Source organism: Triplophysa rosa, linkage group LG14 (genome assembly GCF_024868665.1).
Source record: "Triplophysa rosa linkage group LG14, Trosa_1v2, whole genome shotgun sequence".
Classification (NCBI taxonomy): domain Eukaryota; kingdom Metazoa; phylum Chordata; class Actinopteri; order Cypriniformes; family Nemacheilidae; genus Triplophysa; species Triplophysa rosa.
The window spans coordinates 13,337,363-13,354,272 of NC_079903.1; the positions used below are offsets into that span (position 1 = coordinate 13,337,363).

The following is a 16,910-nucleotide window of genomic DNA, read 5'->3' on the forward strand; positions in this document are numbered from 1 at the left end:
AGCTGAGAAAAGAGGTGGTGACACACCTGCGGATCCGCTCTGTTAGGTGTTGTTTGAAATTCACAATGACCACTTGTACAATTCAACACTTCTTCACCTCTACACCTGCATGGTTGCTGACCCTCACAATGCAGTCAAAATGCGACCCGCAGCTTTAAAACGTTTGAGTCTTTCACATGAAATCTATGTTCTCCGTAACCAGCTGCGAGGCTTGGGTCCCTGAAATCGAGAAAGGTGCTTTTTTCCAGTGTGCTGATCGATGAGATTGTGGTCAATGCTGAGCTTTCTCCCAAGGTCTCAGTGGTATTTTCTCATTTCTCTCTCCACCAGAGATGTCGACGGCACTCGCGTAGCATCCACAACATGATTACTCCACTTAGCGATTGAGTGTGTGTGTTTCTCACAAGCAGCTGACTTCCCATGCTCCATTGCACCACATTAGAGAGGTGTGCGATGTCACAATCATTCACAATACCCCTCCAGCCATTTTGCCATCCCCATATGGCTGTTTTCCATGTCTTTGAGTGATGGCACTGATTTCTACCTGCGACCGCCCCCTCCAACCTACATGAGCCGTTGCGGGAGACCTAGCGTGGCTATGTTGTTTGCTACTGATCTCGAGCGTGACAATAAACAAATACGGCGGACTTTACCATACGATAGCGTGTCCATCTGTATCGTTTGACACCACGGCTCAGGTAAAAGTTCTGTGATCTTTTATTAAACATGAGTTTTGTTCCTCTGGCACGTAAGGGAACAGATGTAAGATCTCATTATACTTACCTTGCCATATGGCATTAAATCCCCAGAGTTCCCTCCTGAGATCGTCCAAACTCCTGAATGTGCTTTTGTTCATGTGTACAGGTACAGTAGAATGGAGTCGGACAGTTTTACTGGTAGCGGGAAGAACAGTAAAACCAAGTGTAACATTAAAACTGAGTGGCGAATGGACTTAAATGTAGTACTGTATCGAAACAGCCACATTGAAATATCCAGCTTAAGCTGGTACTTGTGTTTTGAATCCTGGTCATTGACTGGTCAGCTGGCCAGCCTGCATGTTTCAAAAACCATCATGTCCTGTTTAGACTGGTATGACCAGCTGGTAGCTCTTTTGTTGGTAGTCCAAGATGGTCTTCAAGCTTGGACCAGCTTGAAACCAGCCGCCAGAATCCCACACACTGCTCTGTATAGTTCATAAGGGATGGTTTATCCTAAAATAAAAATTATTTCATCATGTATTCACTCTCAAAACCTTATGTGAAACACAAAAGAAGATATTTTGAGAAATGTCTCGGGGGTTTTGGCCATATAATGAAAGTCAATGGGTTCAATGTTGTTTGGTTACCAACGTTCTTCAAAATATGTTATTTTGTTTTTGGCATGAGAAAGAAAGTTTGGGATGGCATGAGTGAGCAAATGGCTTTAATATAGATCTTCCAGCAGGGTCTGAATAATTTTAAGGTTAAGTGAGAAAACAGTATTTGTGCAAAGTTATATTCATAAAAGCAATACATTTCTCTGTGAGGGTCAAATTGATTGTTTAAATCAGCCAGAAGAAATTTATGGAACTTTTTTAATGGTGCAACATTCAGATAACAGCTTTCGTTATGTAGAGCAGTGGTTCTCAAACTGGGGGCCCCAAGATGGATTCGGGGGGGGCATATGTGGCTTTTTATGAAATATAGAATTTATTATGTATTTTATGTAATGAAACGTCAGAAACATAAGACCACCAACCAAAATAATTGATGTTCCAGCATCGTATAACTGAATATGTTTTGCTTTAATTAAAATTCTAAGTTTAAGATTATACGTTTTTATTTGGGTGGCCGCAAAGTGATGCACTCTACACAACAGGGGCCTTACAAAGAAAAAGTTTGGGAACCTTTGATGTAGAACAGGTATAAAAGTTATATAAAACATTAAAGTGAAGTATTTCAGTAAAGACCTCAATCTATTAAACCAACCCAATTAAAACAATTACCCTGCTATTTAACCATCCCATTATACTGCCAAAAATACAGCATCCTTACAGTGACTCACAATTCATCGGGTCAGCATTAACCTGTTTAAATGAAAGGTGAGACACAGACATTGCATACTGCAGTGTTGCATGGCTTTCTGCCTGACTTCAGTCAGTTCTTTTGGCCTGTACCGGGCCCTCATTAAAAGCCTGTCAGCGGTGCATCTGTAGGCCTGACAGCCACTCTGTCAACCCGCAGGAGCAGACAGCACATGGACAGGCAGAAATTACCCTCGTACACAACACTCCCTCTGGCCCCCAATTCCAATGCTCCAGCCCAGATTGGCTCCACTAGGGCAAGAGCTCTATTTACACCTTGGAAATGGTTCTGATGCATATGTAACATGCTGTAACCAGAAGAAAAATGGCAGTCGGACAACTTTGTGTTATGGTCAATTTCCTGTCAATCCATCACATTTACTTTGTACTAGATTGCAGCATGCAGTTAGAAATTAAATTAATGAGTCTTCAGTCGAACGCTTCTTTACAAATTCTGTTAATAATGACAAGCAGCTGATTTGTTTTCTTAAATACATCCTACTACAGAAGACTTTGGAGTTAGTCTTCATGTTCTTCTTGTGTGAAGCAGAAGCTCATTAAACCTCTCGAATGTTAATTTTCCTGCTTTGTTTTTTCAGGAGCTCCACTTAAAGCTCCGTTTCAACCAGTAATTACTTTAACAGAATCCATTTTTACTCTCATCCACAAGAATTAAAACATGCTTTTTGTTGAATTAACTTATTAGCAGGTGCACCATGCCCATTTAGAAGCACGTACTGCCTTAGATTTTTGACATAATTTAAACTCATCCAAAAATATTTTCCTTAAAAATAATTTAGATAAAATAACATGATTATTGTAGCTAAAATATGTGTTTTGGGGAAAAATCACACATTGACATCATAACAGTTTGCACCTTCTGGTGTTCATATGCTTGAAATTGAAAATCTTTATCCTCATAGCATTGTGCTCTGTATTATAAAACTAGTAAACTTTTTTGCTTTGGAGTGTCATGTTTTATTACATTTTTGCTTGGTTCATTTTAAAAACATACATTAGGTTGATATTTGAACCGAGGTCCATTTCCAGGTTCTTTGGTCATTTCTTGTTTGGTAAGTCAGGTCTGCCTTCCAAAAAGAAAATCACTGAAATGAAGAAAAGTTTCCTTTCTAGGTTTTTAGTCCAATGTAAATTCATGTTCTTTTCCATTGATGTTTGCACTGTTTCAAATCTCAAGGGATGTACATGGTCAGTAGCTTTACATGCCACATTAGCACAACCGCTTGGACAGATGAGTTGTTGTCTGAAAGCTGGCTTTGGGCATACAGAAAAGCAAGGTCAAAGACTCGCGCGTGTCTCACCACTGCAGTCTTCCCATTAACCGGATCTCTGCGATCCTCCATTTCTACGAATCCCAGTCGGCCTCCGAGCGTCGCTGAGCCACTGTACCCCATCTATCCAGGCTGGCGGGGACTCCATTACGTCCTGATGGAAAGCGATGGAAAAGCAATTGGGAATACAGGGCCGTGCGAGTGCGATGCATGGTCACATGGTCCGGTGCAGACAGGCAATCTGTTGTGATGAAGAGGCCCTTTGGCCAGCTTGCCTGCGTCCTCTAGGATCCCCTTCAGGCCCCGCTGAGCACCTCCCCATTCCCCCCAAACCCGGATGCACCCAAACATCAACACATATCAAATTAGAGAGCACCCAACAGTGGGGTCTCCAGGGGTGGGGGGACACATGGCGGTTTGGGATCTGTTTGACACAAGTGTATTATTTCTGTTCAGAAGCATTCTGCTTCCTTTAACCAGATGTCACAGGTCATTCACATGTCCTCTGTGTGGATAAACATCTTCCTCGTCCTTTATTGGGTCAGTGGGTTAAGATCGTCAACAGTTGACTTACAGGGATGGTTCACCCAAAATGAAAATTCTGTCATCATTTACTCACCCTCAGATTGTTCCAAACCTGTATACATTTATTTGTTTTGCTAAACACAAGATATATGAAAGCATGTCAGTTATCAAATAGATCTCATCCCTCATTGACTCCCATATACAGTATTTACTTTCCCTACTATGGCAGTAAAGGGGGATGAGATCTGTTTGGTTACTGACATTCTTCAAAATATCTTGCTTTGTGTTCAGCAGAACAAAGGCATTTATACAGGTTTGGAACAACCTGAGGGTGAGTAAATGATGACAGAATTTTCATTTTTGGGTGAACTGTCCCTTTAAGAAGTAAAATTGAACAATTTATCTATTTTCTTGGTAATACTTTCCAATAAACCTAGTTCACTGTGCATTGTTAACAGATACATCTCCAACAAATACTTTTTCAGGCAACAGACAGAATAATTGATTTCAAAAACATGTCTTTTCATATTGCAACCCATTATGAGAATTCTGAAAGCTGGTGTATTCTGTATTTTCACGGAGTTTCAAAAACTGTCCTTGTAATAAAGTCTAGTCTCAATGTTATTGTTCATAACATGCCTTCTCAGAGGGGGTTTGAAATTATTAAAATGAGTTTATATTACTTTAAGGGGTAAAGTGGATCTAATTGGTCTGAAGAGAATGTGATGATTCTGTCACACCGCCACTCGAGATCACAGTGCAGAACACAAAACTCCCTCCTGCAATATTCTTGTGTTCTGATTTTATCTGCTGTTTCCGTACAGGTGCCGTATGTAAAAGTGGCTCCAGAGGACATACTGAAGGTACAGTTTCCACGCTTTACTACGCTGGACCTCAGGCCCACCAACACAGACGTCAGCATGGCTGTAGCTGGACTCCTAACGTTCTTCAACAGCAGCACGTCGTGTCTCATTTGTGCTCAGGCCGATTGTGAGTATCGCACATCGCTGCTGTTAAAGGGATAGTTCGCCCAAAAATGAACCTCTGTCATGAATTACTCACTCTCTAGTTGTTCCAAACCTGTATAAATATCTTTGTTAGGTTAAACACAGAGAAAGATATTTGCAAGAATGTTAGCAACCGGCAGTTCTGAGGCACTGTTGACTACCATAGTAAGAAAAATGATGAAATTTAGAATGGTATCTTAATTATACCAAGGCTGTAGGCCTGTATACGCAGTGTATGGTCAGTTTTGCATGTCATATCAGTTTCTATATGAACTTCATGAAATGATGTTCACCAGATTCATGCGAGTCAAAAACTGAACAATTTGCACATTCATTTTATGCTCCACTCATTCCTGAAAAACACATAAAGAACTGCCTGCATCTGTCAAGCAGCAGATGTTCTCATGTATATATTATTACAGCTGCTCTCTTTCTGTATACTGAGAACATTTTCATAAAGCTACATGTTCATGTGCTTTTCCACTTTGTGTCTTTGTAAACACCAATAGATTCAAGGCAGACTGAAACAGATTCACATACTCCATGTTACAATCCACTAATTATTTAGAAATAATAGCTTTTTAAACTTTATATCTCATCATTTTGACAATGACATTAATTTCCATTAATATTCCATTGTAGTGTACTGCACTGTTAGATCATTCCAAACATGATGTTCATCCCTTTCTTTCCATCTGTGTCCTTCAGGCATTCATCATTTGTACCATCCTATTCATTCACCATCAAACACCCCCCCACCGTCAATGTCATCCCTATCTGCTGAGACAGAGATGCCCATGGAAATGAATGGATCAAGGTTGAGTTGTTTTTCTCTGTTGAGAGAAACGTTGGTTGACGGACGTCCCTGCAAAGTCTCCTTATTAGACGTGCGTTGAGTTCAACCTGGCGGCGGATTAAAATTTAGAATTCCACCATCTCAGTGCGAGGATGCCACAAATTACCCGGAGATTCCAAACAAAGTCACATTGGCCCTTCAGAGAGTGGTACCTTTCTCCATAATCAGCTTAAGGCCTTGAAGCAGAACAGCTATAATTCCCACTAAGACGTCACAGAGGGTTTTGGAGGGATGGTGAACTACCTATATGGGTTTGCCAACAGGGTCATAAGTGCATTAAACCAATAAGAAAGTTTCACATGGATGATTGTTTAATGTTCATCAAACTAATTAAGTGAAATAATGATTATTACATATATAATGAAGATGATTCAAAGAAAATAAACTGTATACTGGATCATTTTCATATCATTTAAAGGGGTCTTATGGTGCAAATACGTGTTTTTCTGTGTCTTCGGTGTGTTATAAGTTGCACATGCATGTATTAGACACGTAAAATTGCAAAAATTAAAGTGTTGGAAAAAAATTATGCATTCTATCTAAAAGCGAATGCTCACCCAGACCTGCCTGAAACGCCTCGTGTAACCACACCCCCACAAGTCTACGTCAGTTCGTGGTATGATTTGACTAAGACCGCCCAAATGTATACGCAGGTAAGGTGGGCGTAACTGTCAGTACAATTGCTTTGGAACGTGATGTTCCAAATGTGGTAAGAGGCGTTACATTTACGTCACACGCTTGCAGTATTCGACCAATCACTACTGTAGTGGTTTTAGCTAACGTTATTATATGGTTCTCCACCAGATCTTTCAAGATCATATCCGTGAAATGAGTTATTTAAAACATCAATTTCAGTCAAGGAATTACAAAGTAGTTTAGCTCAAAGGAAAATACGTATAATAATCGTGATCGAATATACATATTTTATGGTCTCTGATTAGTAATATAAAGCATAACAATACTTGTATGCATTCGTCCAGCAAATGCCTCAATGATATTATATACTTTACATTATCTCATGGCCATAAGTAATGTGACTTTACCAAACAGGATTTAGAGCAAAGGTAGCGTAAATCGAAACACAGTGAAAGGGACCAAGTTTATGTACCCATCACAAATGAATATATATGGTTGTTTATAAAACTCTACTCTACATGATAAAAAAAAACAATGACGATCGCATAAAACAAACAAATACATGAAACACAAATGCGCTAGGAAGCGCTGAGAGAGAGAAAGAGAGAGAGAGAGGGCATGGCAGCGATTTCTGAACACCAAAAAAAATCATCTTTAACAAAGAGGCACAGACTTAGCGCAGCTATTCTATAAATAGAAACAGATACTTGCAAGCTATCCGTATGCACGTGTAGAGATGGAATTGTTCAAAAGGTTTCAGAAGGCAAGGCCTGCCGAAAGTTGCGGGCCTTGTGATCGGCCGCATGGGTCCATTGTTCATTCTTCTCCCCCAGTGGGGGGGAGAGGGAAGTCTCCGAAGAGACGCCACGAAACAAGTTTTAGCGCAGAAGAGAAGAGAGGAAGAGCTAGAAAAAAGTTTTCAGAGCAGGCTCAATATTTAACCTCATGAGAGGGCATTCCCACCTGAGTTTGAATCGACCAATCAGAGTTGAGCAGGGAAGAGGTTCTTTGTCCACTCAACAGCTAATTTGCATCTTTATGAGATATCATTCCAATTATAACATAATGAAAAGAAAGTGTTCTATGGTCACACAATGTATATAAACAAGGAGGAATTGTAAAGACAAACATTTATATATCAAATATGCTAAGGTTTGAAGTGCATCAAGACATGATTCATTCAGCGGTACGAATACAAACAAAGCCTGAATTAACTTGCCTATTTAACAATTACAGATTATTTAAAAATGGCAAGAGCGACAACATATAACCTAGATATTTAGATATATTTATAGAAAAGGACAATTGAATCACAAGTTCCTATTTGTCAGAGAAGTTTCTCTGGTTAGCCTCATATGTTAAGTTTCACATGAGACAGAGAGACTTCTCCCCTCTGCTTTGAAGCTTAGGGGTCGTAAAATATCCCACAGAGAAACAAAAGAGGGTTGATGGCTCTTCTTTCAATGACTCCGACCATTTGGCTTATGCTAAATTCTTTACACTACACACTGGTTAACTGGCCAATCATAGCACACCTCGCTTTTCAGAGCGATGAGCTTTGTTCAAAATCTGCAGGTTTCAGAGAGGCGGGGCAAAGAGGAGATACAAACATGCACGGTATGTTGAAAATACAGCATTTTTTAACCTTAAATCGTGTATACACATTGCATTACACTTTTTATGCATTACAATTTTAGCCGTGTCATATGACCCCTTTAAGACAAGCCATTCACTGGCCTTCAGTCTGCAATCTATTTTTATGAAAATCAAGTTTGTCAGTGTGTCTGAGGCAGAGTACAAGACAGACGTTATTTGTCATTGCGTCTCACTGTTGGCCAATGCGTAATGCCATGGGGTTTTTGAGAAACCAGGCTAAAACATTTTTAATGGATGTTTCGTCTTGGTCAGACTGCTAAAAGCAGATGGTGTTGCAAGTCTGTTGGAGAGCTTGGCTTTTAGTACACTATGAAGTTCATTGAAGTGGTAACAATTTCACGATCATGCTAACCCTATACAGTATACTCACATGCTTTGCCTTTGTATCTCAAGTGTGAAAGCTCAACTTTCTAGGAGATGAATCAACGTAAAAGGCAAAAGGAAAGTTATTTTTCAGCCCACAAACTTAAAATATGTTTATGACAGAAAACTGCCAGAACGTCCCTCAGGAATAAAGCTAAACTTATAGCTAACTGAATTCTAACAGGAATGTTTTTTTATTTAGTTTGTCATTCCCTTTTTGAGTTGTCATAGTTATTTCCAGTTAATGCTTATGTGGGAAATATTGAGATGCTAAGAAATTAGCTGCAAAAATCATTTTCTTTCTCAGTATTTTTGTTTGTGCAGTAAAAACATCTGCAGAAACAAAGGTAGAGTCATTTGCTTGAAGCAAACCTGCATCCATTAGCGATTTTCTCAAGCAGCTTCTTGGGGTTGCACCCCAAAATGCTTTTTAAACAATATTAAAGGAGTTCCCATATATTCTGTGCTTTTACTGACTATTATATTGACATTATTTAGTCAAAGTCATCCATTTCAAAGTAACTTTTTATTAAATAACATTTATTAGTTTATAATGAAAAAGTTTATATTTGCACAATTATATTTTTGTCTATAAAATTAATTTCAGACTTTTAAGTATACACCTTTTTAAGACAATGAGAAACATTTCATTCAAGTGTCCAAAAACTTTTGACCAGTAGTGTATAAAATTGAAACTTTTCAGACAATAGCCTATATCTTGAATCAAGCTTATTTTTTGCACACGTTAAATCGTTCTAATAAGTACGGCTCATTAAGTTTTGTTTGACTTATTTGCCAGTGAAGTACGAAAAACTTAATTCAAGATACAGTATACTGCTTACATTCTGAAAACATTCTCCCAATCTTGCTTCTCTTGTTTACCTAGTTTTGCAGATGTTTACTTACGGTATGAAGACTTGCAAAATGCAAAAGCCTTTAAGTGCTGTCTGACATTTTTCTTCTAAATTCTTATTTTTATCAGGCACTGATGTTTATTTGATGTTTATATTAAAAGTTATTTCACTTTAATGGCAAAGAGGATGTATTCATTGCCATTAAAGTGAAATCACTAAACCTAAACAAATGTTTCAGAAGAAACTTTTAAACGGCACTTTGAGGCTTTTGCATCTGTCATTTTTTAAGAAAAGTTGCGTTTACATTTATCTTCTTGGTATTTTTCTGTGTACCTCAAACTTTGTAACTTCTTTAAAAGAGGCATGGTTTTGCTTTTCCAATCTCATTGGACAGTTATCTTTCATAGACATATACTAAAAAGGGACCCAAGCTATATTTATGGACCTGGACATCATATAAAACAGAGGGCTCTTTAGATTTTGGACAATAAGGAACCATCCAGATTACCCTAACAACCACTTGGCAACATGCTAGCACCCACCCTATCATTACAGAAAGATTGGCAAGCACCACTTCAGTTTCCTTCTGAAAATGTTGTTATTATTTTAATGAGATGGAGAGGCCTGAATTTTGGCATAAAGTTAATCAAAATTGGGAGTAATGGAGGACCGTTTTACAATCGTTCTCATTAAACCAGTATGTAAAATACTGTATGCTAATTAATAATCTGTTTGACAAAAATGCTTGCAAAGGCAAGAGGAAGTAATTCGATGATAATTTCATGCTCGAACAGCTGCCATCAGTAATGCTTGTAATGAAAAATAATATTTGTCAATAAGATAGCGACGCCCGTGACATTGTTGCGGCAGAGGTTCACATTCACGCCATTGCCCCCGTAGTGGTGCTTGTGTTTGTATACCTGGAACAAATGTGTACACACCATTGACTGCTGTAACTGCTCTTCTCAATGGTAGTACTGGAGATCTGTGCCTATTCAGGGTGATCGTCACTTTCTGCTTTAGGGTTGAGCGAAAGTGCAAAGAGCCGTAGACGCCATCTTTCAATGCGATGAGTCCTTCGATACATTTCTATAGAAAACAGAATGACGCTCCTGTTCACCTGCGCCTCTGGGTTTACTTGTCGTTTTCTGTTAGTTTATTTCTCTCTCACGTCCTCTCTCACAGGATGTGCGGCTCTCATTAATCACTTAGTGCGCTGACAGCTTAATAGAGCATGGCCCGTTCATGAATGCTTCACAGGCCTGACCTGTTGTGATGACACTGTACCAAAGGACAGTTATGCATTCAGCTAACCTACATTACTGAGACGGGCGGCCGTGGCATGTAGGTGTAATGAGGTTGTAGTTATTGAATGAGTGAAGTTGTACTGTTTGTAAGACTTATTAATCTAGATTTTTCTGTGCTGTGATATACATTTTCATTTAGACAGCTTGTGCCGTAAAGCTTTGCTTAGGAATCATTTTATGAGCAGTTTTTTCTCTGTTTTTTTTCTGTAAAATTATGTAATCATCTTGAGAACAAGATATTTTGCTTGGCAAGAAAATTGTTTAAGATAAAACTCAGAGATTGTACAGCGGGTTTAAATTACGTTTATTTTTCCTGCCCCAATGGTACAGTACATTGTTTTATTTTTCTTGTTGAAAGCATAAACCTCACTGTTTTGTTATGATTAAAACAACAACAATGAAATTACCAGTGGGGTATGAAAATAAACAGATAAATAAAGCTATGTTCCTGGAAAGCAAGTCTTGAAGGAATAGTTCACTCAAAAATGAAAACTGAAGTCATTTGGGTTCGGAGCTTTGCTATTTTGAGTCCCACGTAAGAAGATAACATAAATGGCGTATTGCTATGAAATTGTTTGTGTTCAATTGAAAAAGACATATACTGTGCAAAAGTCTTAGGCACATTATTACTTTCACCCAAAAATGGTTTTAACCCAGTTATTTATATCTTTTGCTGCAGTGTGTCAGTAGGAAATACCAATGTACATTTCCAAACATTCCTTTTGCCATATTTGTATCCAGTGAGATTTTTTCACAAGGAGTATGACTACAGCCGGAGATTTGGTCTCACCATCATCGAGTCTGTCTATTATTACATGGATAAAGAGAAAAAATTGAGACAGACTAAACCCAGAAGAACTGTGGTAATGTCTCCGAGATGCTTAAAGAAACCTATGACAAAAGCTGATTTAAACACAAAGGGAGGTTAAACCAAATATCTATTTCATTAAGTTCATAGAAGTGAATTGATGAATAAAATGTATGTCATTAGTTTTGAAAGAATCCCCACTTTACAGAATTTTTAAAGTGCCTTAATCTGGTCACAGTACTGCAGCTTTGTAGGTAGATTTCTTCAAACGTCTTGGAGACATTGCCCAAATTCTTCTGGATTTAGTCACTGGATTATTACAAACAATGGCAAAAGGAATGTTTGGAAATGTAAAATGATATTTCCTACTGACACACTACAGCAAAGGAGTAACTTAAAGCCCTTTCCAGGGTGAAAATACTAATGTCGCATAGTCAGACCTCCATACTGAACGTCTGGGAATATGACCACTTTCATTGGTCAAGGCCCGCCCGAGAGGCCATATGACTCACAGGTAAAGTAATAATAATTATCATTACATTTATATAGTGCTTTTCTGGGTACTCATAGCACTTTACACGGAAGGGGGGAATCTCCTCAACCACCACCAATGTGCAGCATCCGATGATGCGCCAGAACGCCCACCACACACCAGCTTATTGGTGGAGAGGAGACAGAGTTACAAAGTAACCAATCACGTTTCATTTTGTGACTCGTCATGTTTAGAGGTACATTCAAGAACATGTGAAAAATTAACAGCAACAACAATGTTTAAGAGTTAATGCCATGATCTTCGCATACTTTTATGAATTAAGCGTTTAGTCGATCGTGATGATATCTCAATGCAACCTATGTAAAAGCTTACTTCTTCGATCAGACGGCTTTGTGTTGTTTCCAGGCGGACCAATAAAGAATGAGATATGCATTTCTCCCGGAAATCCTGTAAAATTCAACCAGATGATGACTTCCAACATGCTGAAGTGTTTCCAGAAAAGTATGCCTTATGCATCAGACGTTCAGCCAACGGTCCGTTTCTGAGACTAGCCAAAGACTTGCATGTTTCATGTTTGGGTATACTGATGCTTTGAAACTGTCTATAGCTACAGTATACTGTACAGACAGATAGATAATATGCATTCTGTTCTTTAGTTTTGCACATCCCAATATAAGCCTTCTTAGGATGGGGGCTATGATTCTCGTCTGGCTGCACAGGACAGAGTTCAGAGCTATAGCAAGGTGCAGTAAGATCTCATTAAAGAACAAATTTAGCCGACCTATACTAGCCAGTCTAAAGACCCAGAAGATCAGCCAGCCTCTGTGTTCTTCAGGATTTACCCAAATTATTTTCAACAAGGTCAGACAGGCTACAATGGCTTTGAAGTTTGTCCTCTTGAACTCAAAGAACTCGAGGTTTTAATTGAACGGAACTAACCGTTGGTACCTAGATTGAACACGGCGAGGAAAATACACACACATCAAAGAGGTTTCTCACCTGTCACGTTCGCTGTGCCCATCCACTAGGAACAAAAACATTGTACTACTTGTTTGCCCGACATTCTTCTCACAGCTTTGAAGAGATCTGTAATTAAGGATGATTAAATGAGAGACTTCAATGTACGTCCCATAGAGATGAGAACCGAAACGTGGCTTGAAGTAGGATGATACAATTCTTTTCAAGAAGACTGGAAAATGTGAAGATCAAATAAAGATGGTGCTGCGAAATCAAACACGAGGTCCCTGAAGTCAGAGAGAAGATCGCCTCTCTAGAAAAGGGCACTTGATATGAACCAGGACATTTGGAAAGTCTCCGGGTGTGTTTATTTCTGAAGTTCTCCGCTTTCTGAGGGAAGACATTAATTTAATGTGATAAGGAGTGTAATGGGATTCTGACATGCGTTGTTAGAGGAGGAAGGCGATAGCTTTTTTTCTCCGGCTCAGCTTTGTCTCTTTTTTCGGTTTAATGAGAAGATGGGAGCTGAGGAAGAACCCTTTGGCCCCTGGGCAGATCGTACTGAAATTCATTTCAGCAGTAACTGATATAAAAGGTTTATAAAGCTCATCATCTTTTCTTTTGTGAAAATTTACAAGACGGCCAGACATTAGTGTTTGTGGACCTCAGAGCTTGCTCTTTCAAAGTTAATTACAATGAAAATAATGACAAAAGAGACTTTCAGTAGTACGCAGAATAAGGGCAATGTGTGAAGCGTAGCTCAGAGTTTACGAATTTGGAACAATTTTGGTGAGCGATGCTTGAATTCTGACTTTGACCTTGCAGGCTGTGGTATTTTACAGATATGAGTGCTTTTTATGAAATTTTTCGGGGGGGGGGGTTGCCACAGATGTTTATGAAATTGTTTACATACTGTAGTTCTGATAAATCCATCCCTGCAGAGTGCATGTGTGCATATTTGTGCCATTTCGTGCTACAAATAGTCCTCTGCTCTGTTTGCACAATTCTCTATGGTACTTGTGTATTTTGTGCTGTAGTATAAATCTGTGCTCTGTGTGTGGTTTAAAGATAAATGAGTTTGGTGCTTTGTAAAAGCCCAGTGGAAAGTGATAGGTTGTTAGCTGATTAAATGAATAGAGTGAATAGGAGCTGAGCCTTTATCAGAGTCTGTGTGTGGCCAGCGGCTTTGTGCTATTCTCTTGCCAATGCTAGGCCCTTTTCCTTAAGACCTTACCCACTGTGCTAACTTAACCCCAACTCCCCTTCATCTTCTTTGTTACCTTCCATCCGTTCTCAAATATTGCCCACAGTTAGCCCATTCCGCTTAACTCAAAATCTGTGGCTCAGAGCAGAGATTCAGCTGAGCCCCAGCAAGTGCTGATGAAAACTCAATAGAGATGGGTTTTGTCCTTAATACAGTATTTCAGTATTTTTGACTTACAAGGCATGACATTTTATCGGCATGCATTCACTAGGAGTCAAACTCATGAACTTTCCTTAAGAAAAATGAAGATTCATTGTCATCATTATTTTAAACCTGTGTAATTTCTGAAAAACACAAAAGAAGATATTTTGATAAATGTTGGTAACCAAAAGTGTTGGTCTCCATTGACTTCTATTGTATAGACAGAAAACCAAAGCAAGTCAATGGGGACCCCAACGGCTTTCTGTTACAAATATCATAAACTGTATGGTTATTATAGACCTCCACGGATGACATAAACAACGCTGGTTCAGCGCTTAAAGGTTGTCATTGATAACACTGCCCACAGATCTCTTAATGCCGTCAGCATCCGTGTAAGATAGCAATAGCACAGATTAGGGTTGCTCGATTATGACAAAAAACATAATCACGATTATTTTGGCCAATATTGAGATCCCGATTATTTAACACGATTACTCATTAACTTTTAAAACAACATGGAAAATAAATAACTTCGCTTTTAAACTGTGAATTTAACTGAAAAATAAATGTAAAGAAATAGCACAGCTGATCCACTGTAAAAGAAGGGGTGCGCTGTGGATTTATACCACAAGAAAAGAGAGGATCCTTTCAAAATGGAATGTGGCACAATAATCGTTTTACCTTGATTATTTTGTTTTTGTAATTGTTGAAGGCCAAAATTGACGATTACGATTAATTTTCGATTAATTGCACAGCCCTAGCACAGATACTGTACGTCTGCGAGATGTCTATTAAAGATCTGGAAAACATCTGCGGTGTAAAAACATCTGATAAACATCTTAGAGCAGTTTTACATACATTCTAAATTAAAAGCATCTTACAGACATCTTCGAGATGTCTATATGACCTCTGACAGGAAACGTCTTAGAGGCGTATTGCAGACGTAAATGCAGACATCAAATAGACGGCTTCGAGATGTACTGTATGTGTGCTATCAGGGATAGTACAGCACGGTGTTTAATGTAGTGCACTATATGTGAAATTGCTTGTAGTGTGCAGCGAGCAAAACACTGAAACTGAATGCTTATGGGTAATCAAATATATGCTGAGTAACACGGCAGGAATTGAAAATGACAGCTGTGACCAATGACAAAGGCCCTGTTATGTGTGAAGTCAGCAGCTAAAGCCTTTTACATTTAAAGAGTCGGATCAAAATGAAGTGATGGCACATTTAGTTATAATAAACTACTGCTGTGTTGTGTATTATGGGAGTCCTTTATTCCCCTGAGCGTCATAATTGCCAACAGAAGCAAGATTAAACACACAGATTTAGCAAATTCAATTAGCTTCGGAAATACTGTGAAAAAAGCATTGTTATATCTAAATATTATTAAACAAATTATAATTTGACTGACAAATATAATAACATTACATTAACATACAGAGAAAATCCGCGCTAGTGCCCTAAAGTGTAAGACTCCATTGGTTCATAATTGTCAGGAAGTGCAGAAATGCTTCTTGGACACTGAAGTGTTTCGCGTGTGTGTCTCTTTTCAACAGGCCTATTAAACCTGGAGGTGTTACTGCGACAGTTTCTCATCTCCAAAGAAACCCTCTCAGTTCGCATGCTGGATGACAGCCAGGATCCCACCCCGCTCCTCAAGGAGATCCGCGATGACAAGACTGCCACCATCATAGTGGATGCCAACGCCACCATGTCTCACATCATTTTGGAGAGGGTACGACGCTACTTAACAAATGATTTTTTATCAGTACTTTTAATACTATTATTTTATTTTTTTGCTTTGTTTTCCAGTAAAAAATGTAAACATCATTACACTGACATAAACATAACACATTTTCAGAGAATACATATTTTCTCTTAAAACAACATTTTATAAGTTTAGGTTGATCCATGACTTTTGAAATTGACAACACATATAAACATAAATATAAAGAAAACACACACCTCGGCAGCATTAAACGTCAATGATTATTTTTAGGAAAGGCATATCTCTGCAAATAAGAGAGAAGCTGTAAATGATCGAAAGACAAAGAGACAGAAAGAGAGATGATCGAGTGTTGCTCGTGGGAAAAAATATTTATGGACAGGTCAAATGTCCTAATGTCCTCTCCATCTACTTTCAGCGGCTCTCCTTTTCTTCTCCTCTCGTCTCTGTCCAGTGTATTTTGACTCATCTCTTCTATTTCATCTTGTCATATCTCATCTTGTCTCATCATCTCGTCTCTTGTGTTGTCTCTTCTCATCTCTCTCTGTGTTGATTCGTCTGGTCTTATCTCATCTGGTCGCTTCTCGTCTCCCCTTTTTTCTCTTCCCTTCTAATTTTCCATCTCTGCTCGTCTCTGATTCGATCTGATCCAAAACGTTTCGATCGGATTAACAATCTGATCAGGGCTGCGGTTCTCAACCTCAGTTTTTCCACCGCATTCACTCCATTTCGCCTTAATCAAAGTGTCTGATGGCGATCAGAGGCCATTCCACGTCTTTTCCTGTTGCTATGGAGACACCGGGACAAGCAGCGCTGCTTCATTGGTGGATTGTGCGGTTCTCAGCGGGATCCTTGTCAGTTTGTCACCCTTACTGTTTTTCTTGTACACCTCCAACCCAATCAACCACCTTTCTTTCTATTCTTCTCTCTCTCTCTCTCTCTCTCTGTTTCGCTGCTCA

At 38.9% G+C, this 16,910-nt stretch overlaps 1 protein-coding gene across 1 annotated transcript in view; it reads left to right on the forward strand.

Annotated features, from left to right (window-relative positions):
* grik4 (glutamate receptor, ionotropic, kainate 4) overlaps positions 1 to 16,910 on the forward strand; it is a 312,072-nt gene that overhangs the window by 214,540 nt on the left and 80,622 nt on the right. Inside the window, exons 6-7 of the mRNA XM_057350880.1 lie at positions 4,704 to 4,869; positions 15,782 to 15,960. Of these exons, the coding sequence (XP_057206863.1) occupies positions 4,704 to 4,869; positions 15,782 to 15,960 (345 nt within the window). The remainder of the gene's footprint in view (positions 1 to 4,703; positions 4,870 to 15,781; positions 15,961 to 16,910) is intronic.